At 33.7% G+C, this 20,964-nt stretch overlaps 1 protein-coding gene across 2 annotated transcripts in view; it reads left to right on the top strand.

The window, feature by feature from the left end:
• The window catches only part of PTPN3 (protein tyrosine phosphatase non-receptor type 3), a 239,893-nt gene that overhangs the window by 104,435 nt on the left and 114,494 nt on the right, over positions 1-20,964 (top strand). For both annotated transcript variants that reach the window (XM_051995555.1, XM_051995561.1), the window contains 2 exons: positions 718-770; positions 19,929-20,049. In XM_051995555.1, the coding sequence (XP_051851515.1) occupies positions 718-770; positions 19,929-20,049 (174 nt within the window). The remainder of the gene's footprint in view (positions 1-717; positions 771-19,928; positions 20,050-20,964) is intronic.

The raw sequence follows: 20,964 nt of genomic DNA on the forward strand, positions 1-20,964 counted from the left end.
ATAATAGATTTAGAGTCAAAAAACTTTATTATTATTCCTAAACAATATCTTAAACTATTATGTTCACTTATCACTATTGTTTTCTGAACTTGACATTGGACACTTTTTGTTGTTGTTCAATGCATTTCAGATTCTTTGGGACCCCTTTTTAGGGTTTTTTTTTTTTTTTTTTTTTTTTTTGGCAAAGATAGTTATTATTTCTTTAGATGAGGTAACTAAGGCAAAATAGCATTAAGTGACTTGGCCTGAGTCACAAAGTTATTTAGTAAGTGTCTGAAATCACATTTGAACTCAGGAAGATGAGTTCCTAACACCAGGCCCTGCACGCTGTCCATTGTTCCAACTGCTCTTTTGACACTTAGTAAGAGTTAGTGTTAACCTTTGTAATGTGAATGCAGCTTAACCTGACTCCTCTCACTAATGGAAAAGCCAGTGTCTTGTTTTTTTTCTGAATAATAGACATGCATTTTGGATGTTTTTTAACTTAAAAAAAAATTCTAGTATCTAATATTAGAAACTTTATAAGCCTTGTAATTGGCATATCTATTTGAGATGAGTGCCATTCTCTTAAGTGTAGCAAAATGCTCTTCAACAGTCATCATGACATTCTTTTTAAAAACAATTCAATAAAAAAAGTCACCCACAATTATTTTTGATATATTATTCACTTTTATTCAGTATATTGTTGAATTTTTTATTTCTTGATTTTTCTTCTAGGTTAACATGTCCTCTTAATCCTGCAGTTGTTCTTGCATCATATGCAGTACAATGTAAGTAGCAAATACATATTTCGGTATGATAGAAGAGTATTGAGCAACTGAACTTCTCCTATTAACAACATTTTGCTTTTATCTGCTTATTTATTGGCAAATCCAATTCTATAACATTTATTAGGCATGCCTGCAAGATATCTAAATGGAAATGTCTAGTAGTTTCTTTTGCTGCTCTTACCTCCACTCTCTGTTGAGTTCTTCTCTGACACAGGTTCCTGTTTTGGTAGACAAGTGGGAAACTAGCCAGTGACTAAGCCTATAATTCCACGTATAAGAAATGTATTAATGTTTATCTTATAAGTGATATTTTTAAAAATTAGGCTACATAAATTACAAGATGATGCTTTTTAGAAAAGAAATACTTTGTTTTTAAATATATAAATTAGCCTGATAAGCTAATAATGGAAATAAATTGGAAAAAAGAGAAGGTAAATGCAAGAAGATATGTGATATAGTTAACAAAGACAAATTATTTGGAGGACAGTGATGAGTTTACTTGATTGGAGAAGTCAAATAATCTAGGATCTACTAAAATCTGGAGCTTTTCCTTATAAATGCTAAGCTTGCTTTTTGACTTACAAAAATATTTTTAGGTGGTATTAGCAGAAACAGCAGAGATAGTATTTGCCTCAGAACCTAAACTCCACCTCTGATATTTACTGATTGTGTACTCTAGTGAAATCATTTAACCTCTTGAGTTGTAGAGAAGGAGCTGATTTGCATTGGTAGTGGAAATTCTCTTACTCATGAGTTCTCTGCTTTAAATAAATCACAGATCTGCATGTTATCCCAGTTAGGTATATATTAGGGATAGTCTAAATTATCTTTTCAGTAAGAAACCCTTTAAAGAATCACCCATTTCTGTTGTTCTCGTGATTGTTTGAGGTGCTGAGAGGCTGAGAATTTATGAGATTTCCTGGTAATGATGAAATCTTGGGTCTGAACCACAACAAAATAAATCACAGAGAAAATTGTAGATAAATTATATAACTGTTCAGAATATGGTGCATGAATTTTAAGGATGAAACATCATGAAGGATGAAGCCCTGAGAGAACTCATGAAATGTTTGCATGAAAGATAGTGATAATATTTGAGATAGGTTTCCCATTCATACATACATATACTGTTGTTTGTTCTTTGTTCTCAAAGAGTTTCATGACATGTAAATAAGTTGAAATTAAGTGAGGGAGGGCAGTGCAAAGTCACCAGCCTCACTTTCTTCTCCAGAGACATCTTGGTGGGTGGCAAGATATGTATATCAGGAGGACTTGAGATGGCCATCCTGACCTATATCTTGACATTTAACCCAGATGGCTCTGGAGGAGAAAGTGAGTCTGGTGACCTGACATACAAACTTCTAGTTGGAGAGGAGCCTTTAAGAACAAACTTTTCTTATTAATATACACACACACACACACACACACACACACACACACACACGTGTGTGTGTATGTATGTATATTTGTGTATCAAAATGAATTTTAAAAAAAAAGGAATTCTAATAGAATGACACTATATAGCAAAAGATGTATTTCTTCTTTTTAAACTAAAGCCTTTTTGAAGAGTTAGGTATGGAAATTTCTGAAATGAAGTCTTGTTGAATAATATTAATTATCCAGCAATCTTGCAAAGTTACATAAAATCTCTACTCAGAGTTGTTAAAACACTTAGTGATCAGTGTTAGAAAGAATAAAATGTTGGCACTTAAGGGGCATTGAATAGAATTAAAAAGATTAGATCTTTAACCCATTTGAAATGGGGTTGTAAGAGGTTGGGGCAAGTATATCACAATCTGAAAGCACAATTGTGCTTTTAGAACATGGATTTTGGTATAAGAATACTTTTTGAAAAGTTTCTTAGAATATTTCATATAAAAATGATTGTTGAATGGGAAAAAAAGTAGAGAAAATTCTATCCTTTTAACTTATCAACAAATATATCAGGGGAAAATTTAAATAAAACAACATTATTCATAACTAAATTTTTTTTATCAGTTTGGTGGAATCTTGAAACATTTTAAAGTTGATTTGAAATTTAAAATTCATTCATGCTTAGTTGGAATCCTTGTGATATACTTGGCCTGTTTCAAATTCAGGTTCCTCTGCTTCAGCCTACCTCCATTTGTTTCCCATCAGTTCTTTGTCTTATTTCTTACTGTTTCTTGAATGATCTCTGCCCAAAGATTGAAGTTGTTCCTAGTTTCCTTTTTCTTTAAATCTTACAACTCTTTCCCTACTCCTTGTCCTTTTGATTTTTAAGTTCCCCTCTCACTTCAAAGAAAAGTCATTTCATGAACTTTCATCCTTCCCATAACATGTCCCCACTTTTATATTTTCTTATGGTGTCAGAGAAAAACAGCCCTTTCTAAAACTAAGCCTTTGAATTGCCTCTGGATCCTCAACCTTGGGGGATTGTAATTTTAGAACTGGAAACTGTACTTAGAAATCATCTGTTAGTTTTATTTTACTTTACAAATGACAAAACTACATTCTAGATAGGGTAAGGGATTTGCCCAAAGTTACATGAGGGCAGATAGCAAAGCCATCATATTGAAGTCTTCTGACTAAATCCAATATTCTTTCCTCTTAATCATGCTGCTTCAGTTTGAGTTCTTCTCTTTTTTTCTCCTATAACCAGTATTTTACAAAGTTCTATGGTTTCAGAATGTCTCTTGAATTTGTCCCTTCTACTCTATCCCTGTTGTTAGCATTCTTTTCCAGGTGATCCTCATCTCACACCTGGACTATTATAACAATTTCTGGTCTTTCTGGTTCAGAAACTTTATCCCTGTCTATTGTGTTAGATTATTATTTCTAGACTAATCTTTCTAAAATAACACCTGCCATGTCATTCTACTCTGTCAGTGTCCTAAATGTCCATATAGAAGCTTTTGTTGTTGGTGATGAGGTTCTCTAAAAGGTCTCATTTATAGGTGGCATCTAATTTCATCCAGTCCCAAGACATGGACAAAGTCTCAATATGATCTATATTTATTCTAAAGGGATTGATCAATCTATCCACATTAAGAAAACAAGGTGGAGTTTTTGTTTGTTTTAAAATATATTGCAGAAACTAATTTTTTTTAAAAATGTATTACATTGTCAGTCAGACAGCCAGTTTTGATATAGTCTCTGTGTCTTGAATATCATTGAGTAGGGCCCAGCAATGAATACGATTAGAGCAGGTTGTATGTGAGAAATTATATGTTCCTTAGCATGGCACCAAACTGCTCACTGCTGCAAAAGCCCATATTTTTAACACCAATATTCTCCAGGTGATGCTATATATGCCTGTGAATCATGGAACACCTCAATCCCAGAAGAATCAAAATTGCACTTGACTCAAAAGAAAATGGAAAGATTCATGGTTGTTGTAAGTAGGAGGCTGTAGCTTATAACCAATAATGACTTGCATTTGAAAACCGCCATAATAGATATTGTCAAGGATATGTATGACTGGAAAAGAAGATAGTGTAGTCATCTGCTAAGATTGAAAGACTGCCCCGGTGTTGCCTTAATATATCTGAAATATTCAAAGAACCAGAGGAAGAGGTCTTCCCCAAAGACTTTATAGATAAGACCTCCATAAGAATCCTAAGGGTACATACAATGCGATTGCATGCATTGTGAATGCATAAATGAGTTCAGAGATCCATTTGTTGTATAATATATTAAGTCTAAATTCCTTTGCTTGGTTTCTATGACCTTCACATCATCGTCTCCTGTCTATCCTACCATTTGATGACATTGTGGATAAAGTGCTGGACATGGACTCCAGAAAATGTTAATTCAACTCCAGCCTCAGATACTTTCTAGTTTTATAATTCTGGACAAGTCACTGGGCAGCTGCCCTTCTGTCTCAATTTCCTTATCTGTTAAATAGAAGTAAGTAGTGACTCTCTCTCTCCGAGTTATTTATAAAGATAAAATGAAATAATATTTTAAAGCCCTTTGCAAACATTAAATTAATTAACTATTAATAGTTGAGGTGGTAGTGATAGTAGTCATTAAGGTGGTAGTAATAGTGGTGGGGATAGTGGTAGTGATAGTAGAAGTAGCAGCAGCAGCTGTAGCAGCTGTGCAGCAGCAGCAATAGCAGCAGAAGTTCCAACTTTTCCCTGAAGCTCTGTTAAGTCAGCCTTATCTCCATCTTTTACTATTCCACTAATTTCACTATATTTACTAATTTCCTCCTTTCCTTATTCTATTCCCTGGTCCGACATATAAGTAAATGTTTAATAAACCTTTACTTCTTACTTTCCTTCCTTTGTTCCCTTGTTCCCTCTGTTTCCTCCCTATTCCCTTCTTTTCCTCCTTGCCTTAATTTCTCTGTCCCTTTCTTCTTGCTTTTCTTCTTTCTTTCCTTTCTCCTTCCTTCCTTCCTTCATCTTGTGATCTTTATTTCTTCTGTCCCTCCCTCCCTTCTTCTCTTTTCCTTTCCTCCCTTCTTTCTGCCCTTCCATTGAAAACGGTTACATGATAAGTGATTATAGAATACAAAACAAAATACTAATAATATAGATCCAAAAGAAAAGGTTATTAGAGAGATAATGAATAATCCTGACAATCACTTCCAGTTTTAATACTCTAATATTTACTTATTATAATAGCATTTCCATGCTTCATTTCCAACTTTCCAATAGCTTGTTGATTACACACTAGAATAAATTTTGTTTCATTACCTTATGTCTTTTAATCAACATAAAAATCTCACCTTTTGGTTATAGTTCCATCATTTATCTTTAAAATATAAAAGCCCCACAACTTCAAAAAAATTTGAAATCCTTGTTCACAAATAATAAATTGTCTTTTTTTGAAGTCTTATCAATATAACACAACATACTTTTTTATATTGTTTTCTTAATTGGTTCAAATAGACTTATTTTCTCTGATTAAACTATTAATTAAAATTCTTAGAGCCTAAATCTGAACCAAGACTTTTGGGACCTCTTGTATTTCTTTTGTCTTCCTCTAGACACTTGATAGAGTTCTAGAAACTTGAATTGAAATTATGTTTTCATTGGTATAGGCTACTCCTACTAAGGAAACTTCCTCTACCAATGCATATTAGCATCTCTGAAATTTTTAATTTTAGAGCATAGTTGCCTGGGGCTTTGAAATGTTAAATAGCATGTCCAAGATCAGTTAGGTATAGTATATGTCAGAGATGGAGAAGTAATGAACCATAGCTAAGATTGCTGCAGCATCTTGCTCTGCAACCAAACTGAGGAGGAGACAGCAAAGGAAAAGTCTCTGCAATATACTATTGTCCATCTGTGTCCTGAGAATATAGTAATCATTTAAGAAATGATTATTGATTGCTTTAATCTTAGAATCCTAGTCAAAGAATGATAAAATATTAGAGTTAGAAAGGGCCTTTGAGGTCACCTAGTCTGAGAGTTTACAATATTACCATGTTGCATGTGTCAGAGCCCTCATGAGCCACTTTTCTTCAATTTAAAAGTTTCTTAACTTCTTTTTTAAAAGAGACAACTTCTGTCTTTCTGACCTTGCTTCTTAATCTGCTACCTGCCTATTCCACGTTACTTGAATTTTAAATATAGTCCGGCATGATTTAGTGAAAAAGCAATCAGAAGTCTTGCATTCAAAACCTGACACTGCCATATAGGAGATGTATGATCTTCTACAAGTTATTTAATCTTTTTGGATCCTAGTTTCCTATGTATAAAATTATGAGATTGAGTAAGTATTTTTATTTATTTAGAGTCTGTTTTAGCTCTAAATCTATGCTTTTTTAGTTTTTAAATTTTTATTTTTTATTAAAGCTTTTTATTTTTCAAAACATATGCATAGATAATTCTGCAACATTAGCCCTTGTAAAACCTTGTGTTCCAGTTTTTACCCCCCTTTTTCACCTCCCTCCCTTAGAGGGCAAGTTATCCAATATATGTTAAAGACATGGTAAAAATATATGTTAGATCCAATATATGCATACATATTTATACAATTATCTTGCTGTATAAGAAAAACCAAATCAAACCAGAAAAGAAAATGATGAAAAAAATAAAATGCAAGCAAACAACAACAGAAAGAGTGAAAATACTATGTTGTGAACCACACTAAGTTTCCACAGTCCTCTTTCTGGGTATAGATGGCTCTTTTGATAAGACCATTGGAACTAGTCTGAATCATCTCATTGTTGAAGGGAGCCACTTACATCAGAATTGATCGTCATATAATATTGCTGTTGTCATGTACAATGATCTCCTGGTTCTGCTCATTTTACTTAGCATCAGTTCATACAAGTCTCTCCAGACCTCTCTGAAGTCATTGTGCTTATCATTTCTTATAGAGCAATAATATTTCATAGCATTCTTATACCATAACTTATTCAGCCAATCTCCAACTGATAGGCATCCATTATTAACAGAGGTCCCCTCCAGTTGTAAATTTCTTCCACTTTATGATTATGATTCCATGAATTTATTAAAGCTCTTTAATTTAAATTTCATAATGTAAACTGTTCCAGAAAAATACTTCTAGGGTGATCTCAGTTACCTCTAGTCTAAAAAAAGTTTTTTTAAAGCAAATATTTCATAATGTTTTGAGTATTTCCTGGAAATAGTGAAATAGTCACAAGTAAAAGAATCAATTTCCTCCAACAGTTATGAGTTATGATAGTGGTGGTGACAAAACAGAAATAGAGAGAGACACAGACAGATGGGCAGAGACAGAGAAAGACTAAGAATAAGGGGAAGAAATATTGTGTCCTGCTTTCTAGAACCCCCAATTGGGATGATTAAAATATTGAGTCCTGCTTTCTAAAGCCCCCAAGTTGAGGTGACAAAATGCTTTCTAGAGCTCCCATGCTGGGGTGATTAAAGTATACCTTCCTAGAGGAGAAGTAATAAAGGTGGGACTCCTGAGGATGGTGGGAAAATGGAATCCATTTATTACAAGGTCTTTTCCCCTTTTATACCCTCATACTCTTCAGTAACAAAAACACTGGGCATGCACTAAGTATATACTGCACACGTGGGATCACATGAACAACTTGCTATTATATGTAGTTTGCTACCTGGTATCACTCTGCTTCAATTACAGCACAGGTTGTCACCACCTCCTGACCTCTCAGGAAAGCTGAGAGCCCTTAGGGGAGATGGGGAGCTGAACCAAATATTGTTAGCAGGTTCCCTCTGGGCTGAAGGGTCTTATACCTCACCCAGAGTTTCCCCTCTACAAGGAAGCATAAGCATTTACTATGTGTCAGACACTGGACTAAACTACAAATATTATCTCATTTGATCCTAACAACAACTGGTATTAGCCCTATTTTATGGTTGAAGAGACTGAGGCAAACAGAGGTTACGGGTCTTGCCTAAGCATATACCTAGCACCATTTAGCATTTTTGGAAGAAATAAAAATAAATAAATAAATAAATAAATGTAGTTGAGAAAAGATCCGTAGATAGTAAAAATAAAGTTGAGTTCAGAATGTCACAGAACTTTAAAAATATGATGTAAGATAAATAATAGATTTTTAAAAATAAAATGAATTCAGTCCATAGATTACTCAATCTTAAAACATTTGTTTAAAGAGACTGTTAATGTACTAGGATCATGAGTAAGAAACGAAGAAGAAAGTTCTTGACTGAGGATAGTTTATAGGAATTAGATCTGTGATTTCATGAGCATGGGACTCCTCCCGATACACACAGCTTCTCCTATTGCATGCCAATATTTTAATTGCAATTTATGTCTTAGAATGTTTCCTAGAGCAGGAGAGCTTCTGTGATTTGCCCATGAGTCACAGAACCAATATGTATTAGAAAGAGGGCTTGAATTTAGGTTTTCTAGTCTCAATGCCAGCATTCTATCCCCATGTCCTTAGAAGAAATAATTGGAGAAAATTTCCTAGAATATAAAACAGTAATCAGTTTACAAGCGAAGAAAATTAATAGGTCTTCAACATGCAGGGATTAAAAACTTGTCTCCCAAACATATAATTATCAAATTTCAGAATGATAAAGATAGTTTTTAAATAGTCAAGAAAGAAAAATAAATTACCTATTTGCCCCTGGGCCTTGGGTGGCACATACAATAAAGTACTGATTAGAAACTCCTCAGATTTTTCACTAATTAAATGAAAAATAAGGTAGAATTGCTCAAAAATATACACAGACTTTAAAATTGGTGGAGCAGTAGATAGAACCCCAGCAAGGACCTAAGTTCAAATCTGGTCTCAGACACTTCCTAGCTGTGTGACCCTGGACAAGTCACTTAATCCCACTAGCTTAAGGGGGGGGGGGGAGGAGGGGAGAGGAGAAAATTGAATCTAAAAATTTTATATCAAATTAAGGGAATTTATTGGAAAAAGTTCACAGTTGAAGAGATCAGCACAGTTGGGGAGCAAGCAGCTTCAGATCAGTGAGATAAGATGTTTGTTACTAATTAAATAGTAGGATACCCCAGTTCTGTCATTTTCTCTAGTTGAGACTATAGAATATGATAAGTAAGATTTTATTGGAGACATAAACAAATTAAACCCATTCTTTATTCTTATTATAACTTCCAATCTAAACATCCCTCAGTATTCTCCTTTCTTCTCAATCTTGATCTTTTTGCTAACCAGTTCAAATGGGTAATATCTTTTACTTTGGAATCCTCTGCTCCTTAGTTTTGTCACCAGTCTTACTAAACTCTAGCTCTAGATTACTCCCACTATCTGCCTCCATGCTTCCTTTGCCATGGAACAGAATTGGAAGAAGTCATAAACCTATGCTGGCTGAGTCTCCTAAAAGTTTGTTATTTAATCACAAACTGAAACTGCTCATCCTTCTCCTGCACTGCAATTGAGTCTTTCAAGTGAGGGCATTCCCTTATAATTTACCAAAAAAAGAATGAGATCATTTGCCATCAGCTCCCTCTTCTCCCCATCTCTTCTCATCTTACATTCCTGTTTTAACTCTACCCTACCTTTTCATTCTAGTTTCTGATGAAGAGGTGGATCTCCTTTCTAAGGAGAACCCTTCTAGTTGTGCCTTAGATCCTATGCTTTTCTAGTTTCTTTAGTAAATTACCCCCTCAGTCATCCCCCCTCTATAATCTTGTCTTTCTTTTCTGTCAGTTCCTTTCCTATTGCTGACAACACCCCCAAATGTTTCTCATTCTTAAAAAGCCTGATTACATCTTATCCCCACTATCATCCCATATATTACATCCCTTTCTCAGCGAAATTCTTTGAAAAAGCTATTTAACCTCAGTTCTTCTACATCTTTTTTTTCTTAAACCTTCTGTATTATGGCTTCCAATCTCAGTATTGAACTGAAACTATTCCTTGAAAGTTACCAGTGGTTTCTGAACTGCCAAAGCTTTATGACCTTTTCTCAACTGTCATTCTCTTGACAGTTCTTCCACATTTGACACTCTTGGCTGCTTTCTTCTTCTACTAAATACTTTCTTATTTATTTGATTGTTCTTCAGTTTCTCTTGATGCATCATTATTCATACCCCAGACTGTGAGTAACCACCAGGGTCTGTCCTAGGCTCTCTTCTTTTTTCTTTCTTTAATCTCTCATGTAATGGTCTGATCCATTCTGATGGCTTTCTTCAATTATTATCTGTGAAGATGACTCCCAGATGTGTAAATCTAGTCCTAGTTTCTTTCTTGAGCTCCAGTCTCATTTCACCAACTCCCTAATAGAACTTTAATTCTCATAAGAACTTTAATAGAACTTTAAATCTCATAAGCATCAAAAAAAAAAAAAAAAAAAAAACTGACCAAACCTGAACTCTAATGAACTTTCCTCTCCAGACTCATCCCTCTTATATACTTCTCTATTATTTTTATGAGCACTAGCATCTTTTTGGTTATTTAGGTTACTTAGTGTTATCTTAACCTCTCACTGCCACTCACTGTACAAGGCTAATTTTTATTTCTTCTCTTGTCTTATCCCCTTTCTCCATTAATACCACCACCATCCTATTTCAAGCTTTGATTGCTTCTCACTGAGCCTATTGTAGTAGTCTCCTAATTGGATTTCCTTATCTCAAGTCTTTTCCCTCTCCTATTTATCTAACATACAACTTCCAACATGATTTTCCCAAAGGGCAAGTCATACATATTGCTGCCCTCTTCATAAAGCTCTAATGGGTTTTCTTCTCACTTCTAGGATGGAATATGAATGCCTCAGTTTGTCATACCCAATCTGAGCCTTCTTTGTCTTTCTAATCTTACACATTACTCCTTTCCACTATACCAGCCAATTTAATTGTGTTCTTATACAAAATATTTCCTTCAAGTTGCCACCATGATTAGGTTCTCTCTCTTCATCTCAAATTCGTAATATTGCTGGATTCTTTCAGGCCTGAGCTCAATGCTGCCTTTTGCCTTACCTGATTCCCCAGAACCTAATACCTTCTAAGTTGGCTTTTATCTACTTTGTGTAGAATATGTGCTGTTTCCTCCATTATATCCCGATACCTAGAAACTTTTAAGATAGTGTAGGTCTACTCTGTATGTATATGCAAAATAAGGTGTATACATTTATTTGTGCATACTGCACCATTAAGACAGTAGACTCATTGAAACCACGGACTGTTTTCACTTTTTATTTATGAACTCGGTTTAGTTCAGTGTTTGGCAGGTAAGTGCTTAATAAACATTAAATAATTGGTTGCCAGATGGTTGTTCAGACACAAACCATTCTAACTTGGTTTTCTATCATTATTCTATGCTGCTTCTAGCAATAGAAATAGTGTGGGGGAGAGGAGAAATGGTTTTACTTCTTAAATCATATTAAGAACAAAAATTCGAAGAGGCAAATCAGGTTTAATAACTATGAATGGTCTGATTTGTCCTATTAAAAAGAAAAGACTTATGGGATAGTTTTTTAAAAATTACATCAAAATGTTGTCTAGAGGAAAAACATTCAGTGCAAAAAGATATACACAGAATAACATTAATTGTTCTAAAATATATGTGTAATTTTTTAAAAAGATGGTAATATCTGATAATGTAGGATTCCAATTATAAACTATCTACACAAAATGGTATTAAATAGTATTGAAAGGAACTTTTTTCAAGGAATTGGGATTAACTGACTTGTCTAACAACTAGGAAGTATTAAGTGTCTGAGGCTAGATTTGAACTCTGCTACTCCTGACTCTAGGGTTGGTGTTCTATCCATTGTACTATATTGCTATCCCCTGAAAAGAACTTTAATAAATTATATATACATCAATGTAATAATATGAATATTTAAAAATATATCAAACATTTCAAAAATTAAAACAATGAGACATAACAGCTTCATAAGAAGTAATAAATAAGAACAAGATTGTTATTTATATTATTTATGTGTCTTTTATAGGACACATAAAGACTTCATTATAAAAAACTAGAAATAAGAATTTTTAAAAATATGACTCCATGGAGACTATATTTTTTAGCTGTTTGATGGAAATATTTTTAAAGTTGAAAGACTATTTAAAACTGCAATGAAAATATCATTTATCAAAATTTTTAAGATAGAACCAAAACCATTCTTTGAAGTAAATTTGTAATATTAGCTGCCTAGGTTAATAAGAGAAAAAGACTAAAGTAAGTCTTCCTAAGAACAACATAATAACATAAAGAAAATAGAAAATAAAATAATAAAGATAAAAACAGAAATAGAATCTTAAATTCATAAAATGAACAAAAATTATCTTAAAAGATGAGACCATTAACAAGTTGAACTAAAAGAAGGAATGTGAAAACAGAAATTAAAAAATAAAAAGGATCCTTACAAGCACAAAAGAAATTTGGAATATCATTAGAGAATGTTGCACATAACTATGTATTAATAAGTTTAAAAAGTTTGGTGAAAAAGATGACTATTTACATTATTGAGACTGCTAGAACAAGAAATAAATAATTTGTGTAAGCCAATTTCACAAGAAGAACTTTGAGTCAACAGAGAAAACACCTGGCCTAGATGACTCCATAGGTCAGTTTTTCCAGATTAAAAAAAAAATCTTACATTACATAGATTATTTCTGCATATCAAGAAAGAAGAAATTGCTGCCATTCTTCTTGAGACAAACTTCATCTTGTTTCCAATACCAAGACATTTTAAAAAATGCTTAAAAAAAAATTAGCAGATGGAAAATGCAACAATTTAATCAAAATCATTCATTGTAACCAAGTAATATTTACATTATGTCTGCAGGGATGGTTTAACATTAGCATAAAAATATGTGGTACTCATAAGAAAAATAAATGACTATAGCATCTATCTTATAACAAAAGCATTAAGAATAATAGTTATAGAAATTTTTGCATCATGGAAAATTTCTAATTAAAACCTAAAGACATTCCATATGAGAAAATATTTAGCATTTTCACAAGACTAAATCTAAAACAAAGTTACCTGCAAAATATTATATCATTGTGTCAGATGTGCTAAAAAATTGATTTGGTTGTTTTTGTTTTTGTTTGTGAACCATGTTCCCATATTACCCAGACTAGAAGTAGTGTCCAATAATAGGTCCAACTTTGTTGTTGATTGACATAGAAACTTTGCTCTGATCCATTTCTGAGCAGGGCCAATTGCCCTCCCCCCCCCCCTTTTTTTTTTTAGGAGAGCCTGCTTTTCCTCATGCTTTAAAGGTGTTCTGTATTGGTGCTGTAGTTTAATTCAGACACTAAATAGAGCTTTTCAGAACTCAATAAATCCATCATCAAGCCCAGCCTCTCAATTATAAGGGATCATAGGAGTGTGCCACTATACCTAACAGTAATTTGAAATAAAGTAAGGTGGGTGGGGAATAAATCACACAGATTAACATAAGAAGCAGCTACAAGCAGCTAGATGATTCAAAGGTTAAAATCCTGGGGGATTGAAGTAAGAAAAATCTGAATTCAATTCCAGCCTGCAGTCAGTGGAGTTGTGTGACACTGGGCAAGTCTCTTTACTTTTGTCTCAATTTCCTCATTTGTAAAAGAGGGATACTTTCAGGGTTGTTCTAAGAATCAAGTGAATCATAATTGTTAATTTAGCACAGTGCCTGGAATTTAGTAAGCACTACATAAATGTTAGCAATTATTATTAGATTTGTTATAATAAAATTTATGTGGAAAAACAAATAGGTAGCATTTTAAAGGATAAATTTCAGAGAAAAAAGACAAAGAAAAAAGTTGTTTTTTGCCCTCCCAGGCTTTAAAACACAAAATTAAATGGTTCATATGATAGCTGATTGATAATGGGCAAAAACTTTTTTTTAAAAAAAAATTTTATTAAAGCTTTCAAAATATATGCATGGATAATTTTTCAACATTGACTCTTGCAAAACCTCGTGTTCTAAATTTTCCCCTCCTTCCCACCTCCTCCCCTAGAAGGCAAGTAATCCAATATATATTAAACATGTTAAAATATATATTAAATCCAATATATGTATACATATTTATAAAAGTATCTTGCTACACTAGAAAAAATCAGATCAAAAAGGAATAAAAATGGGAAAGAAAACAAAATGCAAGCAAATAACAAAAAGAGTAAAAATGCTATGTTGTGATCCACACTCAGTTCCGACCATCCTCTCTCTGGGTGTAGATGGCTCTCTTTATCACAACATCATTTGAACTAGCCTGAATCATCTTATTGTTGAAAAGAGCCACATCCATCAGAATTGATCATCATGTAATCTTGTTGCTGTGTATAATGATCTTCTGATTCAGCTCATTTCACTCAGCATCAGTTCATATAAGTCCCCCCAGGCCTTTCTGAAATCATCCTGCTGGTCATTTCTTATAGAACAATGATATTCCATAAATTTCATATGCCATAACTTATTCAGCCATTCTCCAACTGATGGGCAATCCACTCAGTTTCCTGTTTCTTGCCATTACAAAAAGGGCTGACCACAAACATTTTGTACATTTGGGTCCCTGAAACTTTTTTTTAAGGGAAGAAAAAATAAGTAGAATAGAAGAAAATCCTAGAGGTAAGACCAAATAGGTATAAAAGATTATCACTTTGTAACTCTGGGAAACATGATAGCAGCTGGAGAGAGGATTCATTATTTGACAAATTTAAGAACACTGGCTAGAACATGCGGTAAATAAATTTATACCCTTGACTCACACCATTTACCAAAATCAATTCTAGCTGGCTGAAAATATAAAAATTGTTGTATAGAATGATTTTATTACAAAAAAAAGAATTTCTATAAAAAAATATCAAAATAAAAAGTAGAAAAATATTTGCATAAAATATGATGTAAAATCATAATATTTAAAATATGAGAAACTCGAATATTGAAGTCACCTGCTTTGCTTAATGGTCAAAGACTATGATCAGACATTTTACAACAGAGAGTACCTCATAAATAATTGCTTTTAAAATATTCATTCTGACTCATGATCAAACTCATGACCAAAAACAACTTTGAAGTACTTCCTACCTATTAAGTTGACAAGTAACTAAAAGTAACACAATTATGTGCTAGCAGAATTTGGAGAAAAAATATTCTGATCGAATTGCAAATTGACATTATATATCTTTTTTTTTCACAACTTATTAATGTGTGACATCACAACAAAAATAATATTTTTTGATCTGTTGAAATCCAGTCATGGAGAAGTACCAAAAGAATTATCATTAATTATTAATGATATTAATTATATTATTATCATTTAATAAGACAGTTTGTTAGTAAAATAGAAGTATAACACAAAATTAGTAGAGAACAAAGGCAAAGATACAAGCATAGTAGTGGAAAAAGAACAAATAAATAAGGAACAAAAATTGTGTATTTATCAATAACCATCCTCCTTGGAGGCCATTATTCTGAACTTATAAGTACCAGCATTAAGGACTCTATAATGCAGGTGATCAATTTTTTTCAGCTTTTTGAGACATATTACTATAGAGAAATTACCTGTGCTGTCACAGCTGAGATTCTTGTTCTGAACTATGTGTACACCCACTAAGTGCTAATCAAGTAGTTTTGTGTCCTTTTCTCCCAGTCTATTGTAGTGCTTCTTTTCAGTTTGGTACTAATTTAGGAAAATGTGTCTTATCCTTTTTTAAATTATTTTTTACAACTAAATTTATTTTTAAATTCATTTTTAATATAATTTTCTCTCCCTCACCCCTCATTCTATTGAGGGGAAAAAATAAATTCTTCATAATAAATTTGCACAATCAAGCAAAATAAGTTCTCTGGCCTTGTTTCTATGTTATAGTCCCACTAATATTAGAGGTCAGAGAAAGTAATGAGTTTAGTTTGAAACTACAGTAGAATAATACTTGCAATTCTATAGACATTTCTGAAGCATTTTCCAATTCAAGTCACTTTACTAGAATACTAGGAATATGAAGACAAAATCAAAATATTGTCTGGCCTCAAGGAACTTAGATTTGAACTATATAATACTTTGGAAATACCCCCACAGAATCATGAAAAGTGAGGTAGATCAGGAGACAGAATTTTTGTAAGATCAATGTAAATAATTCCTACAGTATGGTGGTGAACTAGAAATGAAAATGGAAGGTAAATACAATTTCATGAAGGCAACTAGAAGGCTCATTGGACAGAGTGCCAGCCCTAAAGTTTGAACCAAAGTGCAAATCTAATTTCAGATATGTACTAGTTGTGTGATTCTGAATAAATCACTTAACCTTGTTTACCTATTTCTTCATCTCATGAGGTAGAGAAGGAAATGATAAATCACTTCCAATATCTTTGCCAAGAAAACTGCAAATGGGGTCATCAAGAGTTAGACATAAGTAATTATTTGAAAAAAATTACAATTTTATCAGTATCTTTATTAAGTGATGATATGGAACTTGTTACAGGACTACAACAATTAAAAGATACTATGATATGAAGTATATGTCTCAAATCAGGAGCTGTTCTGTATCATGGTTAGACTGACTGCCATGTTTAAACAGACATTGACAAAGTATAGTGAAGCCATTAGGGGTGTGACTATGGGCAAGTCCTGGAAACTCAGAGGACTGCTGAGAACCAGCAAACTTTCCAATCCAGTATTTCCAGATAAGAAAGAATTTATCATCTTTATTTTGTTCTAGATTTCTTGCCTAAAAGGACTAAAGAAAATAAAAAACACTTCAGAGAGGAAGGAAGGCTGTTGTTGACATTTTCAAGTGCTTGAAGAACTTTTAGTAGCAATGGCATTAGGTTTCTTTTGCTCTGACTTAGAGGACTGACATGTAGGAATAATGAGTAAAATTAAAAAGGCAGATTTTAGTTCAATATAAGGAATAACTTTCTAATAATGAGAGCTTTCAAGAAAGGGCAGTTTTCCTTTGCTGAATGGTGACTCTTTGATAAGGATGTTGGTCCTTCCTCTATAGCAATAACCTGGGCTAACTGACTGTTGAGACTCCTTTCAACTCTGAGTTTTCCTATATAGGGGATTTTGGGGTCCAAAGAGTTTGGGTGCCTTGGCTGGAATCATGTAGTAGGTAGCAGAACTATGATTCAAGTTTAGGCCTCCTACTCCAAATGCAAATCATTGCAATTTCTACTACATCATATTATACTGCACCCCCAATCGGTTTCCAGTAGAATTGTATGTTGCCATGATCTTTTTTTACTGCAATCTAGTTATATGTGAAAAGTAACAAAAGTAATTCTACTCTTTGACCCATTGAAATACCTTCATTAAGTACTATAAGAGAGTTATTCCCCAGCTCCAAACCTCAGTTAATGGGCTAGTTGGGGAAAAAATACCTATAAAGATAATTATAATGTATCTATTTGACATATTATGAGAATTATAAAACAGTGTCATTAGAGGTCTGTGGGACAAGATTGTTATAAGCATTGGGTAGAGCAAGGCTTGCTAAACTTTTTCCACTCATGACCTCTTTTTGCCCAAGAAAAATTTATATGACCCTGGCTATATACACAATAGATATGCAAATCAAACATTTAGTGATAATCATAATTATATTAATAATATAATTAGGATCTCCACATTTAGTTTACATGACCCCATAGTGGATCTCATCCCATAATTTAAGAAGCTGTGGGGCTGAGAATAAGGTAGAAGAGGGGGCAGAATTGGGCTTTAAAGGATGGAAAAGAGTTTCCAATGAAAAGTGACCTAGAGGACAGGTCTTTCAGGCTTATCAATAAAGATATGGATGTATGAGTTTATAATGCAGTGGGTTTTTTTTTTTGGGGGGGGAGGGTAGGTGGAATAGTTTATAGGTGTTGGTGAGACTTAAAATTGTCCTGGGATGTAAGAAGATTGCCAGTTTTTCCTCCATTTTACAGATGAAAATATGGAAGCTTAGAGAGGTTAAGCAATTTTCTTGTGGTCACATAGCTAATAAATGTTGTGATGGACAGGATCATCCCACAGCATTGCTATTACTTTGTACACAGTACAAAGTTTCATTTTGCATGAGCTCATGGTAGACTTGACAGATTTTTCTGAGCACTGGATCATTTTATTACTGAGAAAAACTAAGTCAGTCTCAGCTGATCACCATACAGTGTTACTATGTACAATGTACTCCTTGTTCTGCTCATTTCACTCAGCGTCCATGTTAGAAAGAACTTAGAGGCCATTGAGTCCAGTGCTCTCATTTTACAGATGAGGAAACTGAGGCATGATAGAAAGATTAAAAGACTTTCTCAGGATCATACAATAAATATTTGACGTGATCTTTCCAACTCTAAAATTCAGTATTCTCTTCACTGTGGTACATTGCCTCTCATGCCATTTAGTTCTGCATAATTGGAGGTCTTCAAGCACAAGATGAATGGATATACTTGTTGATTATATTATTATAAAGAGTTTATTTTCCAAAAATATGGGTTGACCTCAGTTGTTTTTGAGTTCTTTTGGACTCTGAAGTTCTGTGATAAGGTTAATCCAGGCAGCATTGAGTTGTTTTGGGACCACAAGTTCCACTCTTTCTAGCAGAGAGCAGACTGGCTTTGATGCCCAATTTTTTCATTGCTCTCAGCCATGATTGATCTATCCCCAAGGATGGGAGAATGGACAGTCTGCAGATACAGAGGTCCGTTATCATGGGAGTTTAACAAAAGAAGGGAACAAAGGAATGGATCAGCAAGAAACCAGAGGCAGGACACAAAACATTCATGTGGATTGTCAGGGTATCAAATCAGCAAATTGAGTGGGAATAGAGAGAAAGCTGGCAAAAAAGAATAGCCTGGCATCCCAGGGAAGGGTTTGTCATCAACAAAGATGAGTGCTGAGAAAGCAAGACTCAGATGAGTAACATAATGAAAAAGGCTCTCTTGGTATAGCAGTTCCTATAGGTTCTTAAAGAGAAATTAGAATTTAGTCCTAGCACTTGATGAGAGCAATTGCTTATCTAGAAGAAACAGATTTGGAAGATTAAGGGGCCAGAGTTCTGTATGCCAACAATCTTTCCTCTATGGAGATTGATTAGCATGAGGACAGAAAACTATTGGAAAGCACTTATGTCAGGATCAAAGGAGAGAGAAACAGATGTTATATTATTGCACTATAGGCCAAGGAGATGATAAAAAATAATGTCCCCCTAATAGGGATTTCAAACTTAGGACTAAAGTAATTTATAGAATAGTGTGTGTATATGCATGGGTTTGTATAATATGTGTCATGTGTAGCAAGATGTGTGTGTATAATTTATTTTTCTTTAGTCATTTTCAGTCATGTCTGACTCTTCATCACTCCATTAAGGGTTTTCTTGGCAAAGATATTGGAATGGTTTTCTATTTCCTTCTCCAACTCATTTTACAGATAAGGAAACTGAGGTTTATAGGGTTAAGTGACTTGCCCGGTGTAACACAGCTAGTCACACAAATTTGGATTTTTGTGTGTAATACTAGCCTTTTATTTCTGAAGGAGGTTTCTAAACTCAGCATCTAAACCTAAAGTGCTATATTGTGTGTGGTAAAATATATTGGATATTTCTGATTCATCTATCAGCAGTGAGCATGGTAAAGGACCTAGTGCAAAGGAAAGCTTTCTTCAGACTCATCCTGTCTCTCAACTGTGATGGATATTCTTCATTGTGTGCATAGCAAGAAGTGTTATCTTTATTAGTCTTACTTATGGAATCACTGATTCTTTTGACTATGATGCTTAGTCTTCTCTGTCTTAAATAAAAGATTAAAATAATTATTAATTCCCTCTTTCCTTTTTTTTTTTTTTCTTAATAGCTCAGTTTGGAGACCATAACTCTTCACTGCATCTTTCAGGATATCTTTCCGATAGCCAGTTTATACCAGATCAGAATAAAGACTTTGTAACCAGAGTAGAGTCACTGCATGAACAGCACAGGTAATAAATGACTAAAGCAGAATCATTTCACGTGTATCACTGATTATTTTAATAACTTACTTCTGGATGTGTATAGACATTGTATAATGTGATTTGTATGATCTTATCTTATCTCTGGCTCAGTAATTCTTTTAAAAGGATGGTGGATGGGCTCAGCAAGTTGGTAGCCCTCTTTGTATAAATTAGATGGCACAGTGGATAAAAGAGAGGTTTGGAATCAGAAAGATGTGAGTTCAAATCCGGTCTTAGATACTTACTAGCTGTGAGTGACCTGGGCAAGTCACTTAATCCTATTTGCCTTGGTTTCTTTACCTGTAAAATGAGTTGGAGAAGGAAATAGAAAAGTACATCAGCATCTTTGCCTAGAAAAATCCCAAAAGGGGTCACAAAGATTTGGACACAACTGAAAACAAGTAAGCATCATACCTTGTTTGTATATAGTTGTTTTTATATTGTCTCCCTTATTATACAAGATTATCCCCTTGAGAACAGAGGCTTGTTTTTCATATCTCTAGGATTTAGCACAAAGACTCAGACATAATTGAATAGCAACAAGAAATATGACTGAGAGCTTCTCTTGGGGCAAAGTAACTAACACCTGTTCATTCAACATTAATCAATTCTGGTAAATGACTGTTTTTTTCTTTTACCCAGTGTAAATTATGTCATATGATAAATTGTGTTTTAAAATGGCAGACTGAGTCTGTTTTCCTATTAAGACATTTGTCTTTATAGCCTTAATTTCCCATAGATATATGCATTTCAAAAGTTGTCTTGGCTGTCATTTTGTTTCAGCATGGCTAGCCAAAGTTATCTCTAACTTAAGGGCTATGTTTTATCCATCAGGTTCATTTTATTACTGACATTCTTTGATCCTGTGACTTCACATTTCAGGTTACATAAGATCCAAAGGCC

The sequence above is a fragment of the Antechinus flavipes genome, chromosome 1 (assembly GCF_016432865.1).
Source record: "Antechinus flavipes isolate AdamAnt ecotype Samford, QLD, Australia chromosome 1, AdamAnt_v2, whole genome shotgun sequence".
NCBI classification, from domain to species: Eukaryota; Metazoa; Chordata; class Mammalia; order Dasyuromorphia; family Dasyuridae; genus Antechinus; species Antechinus flavipes.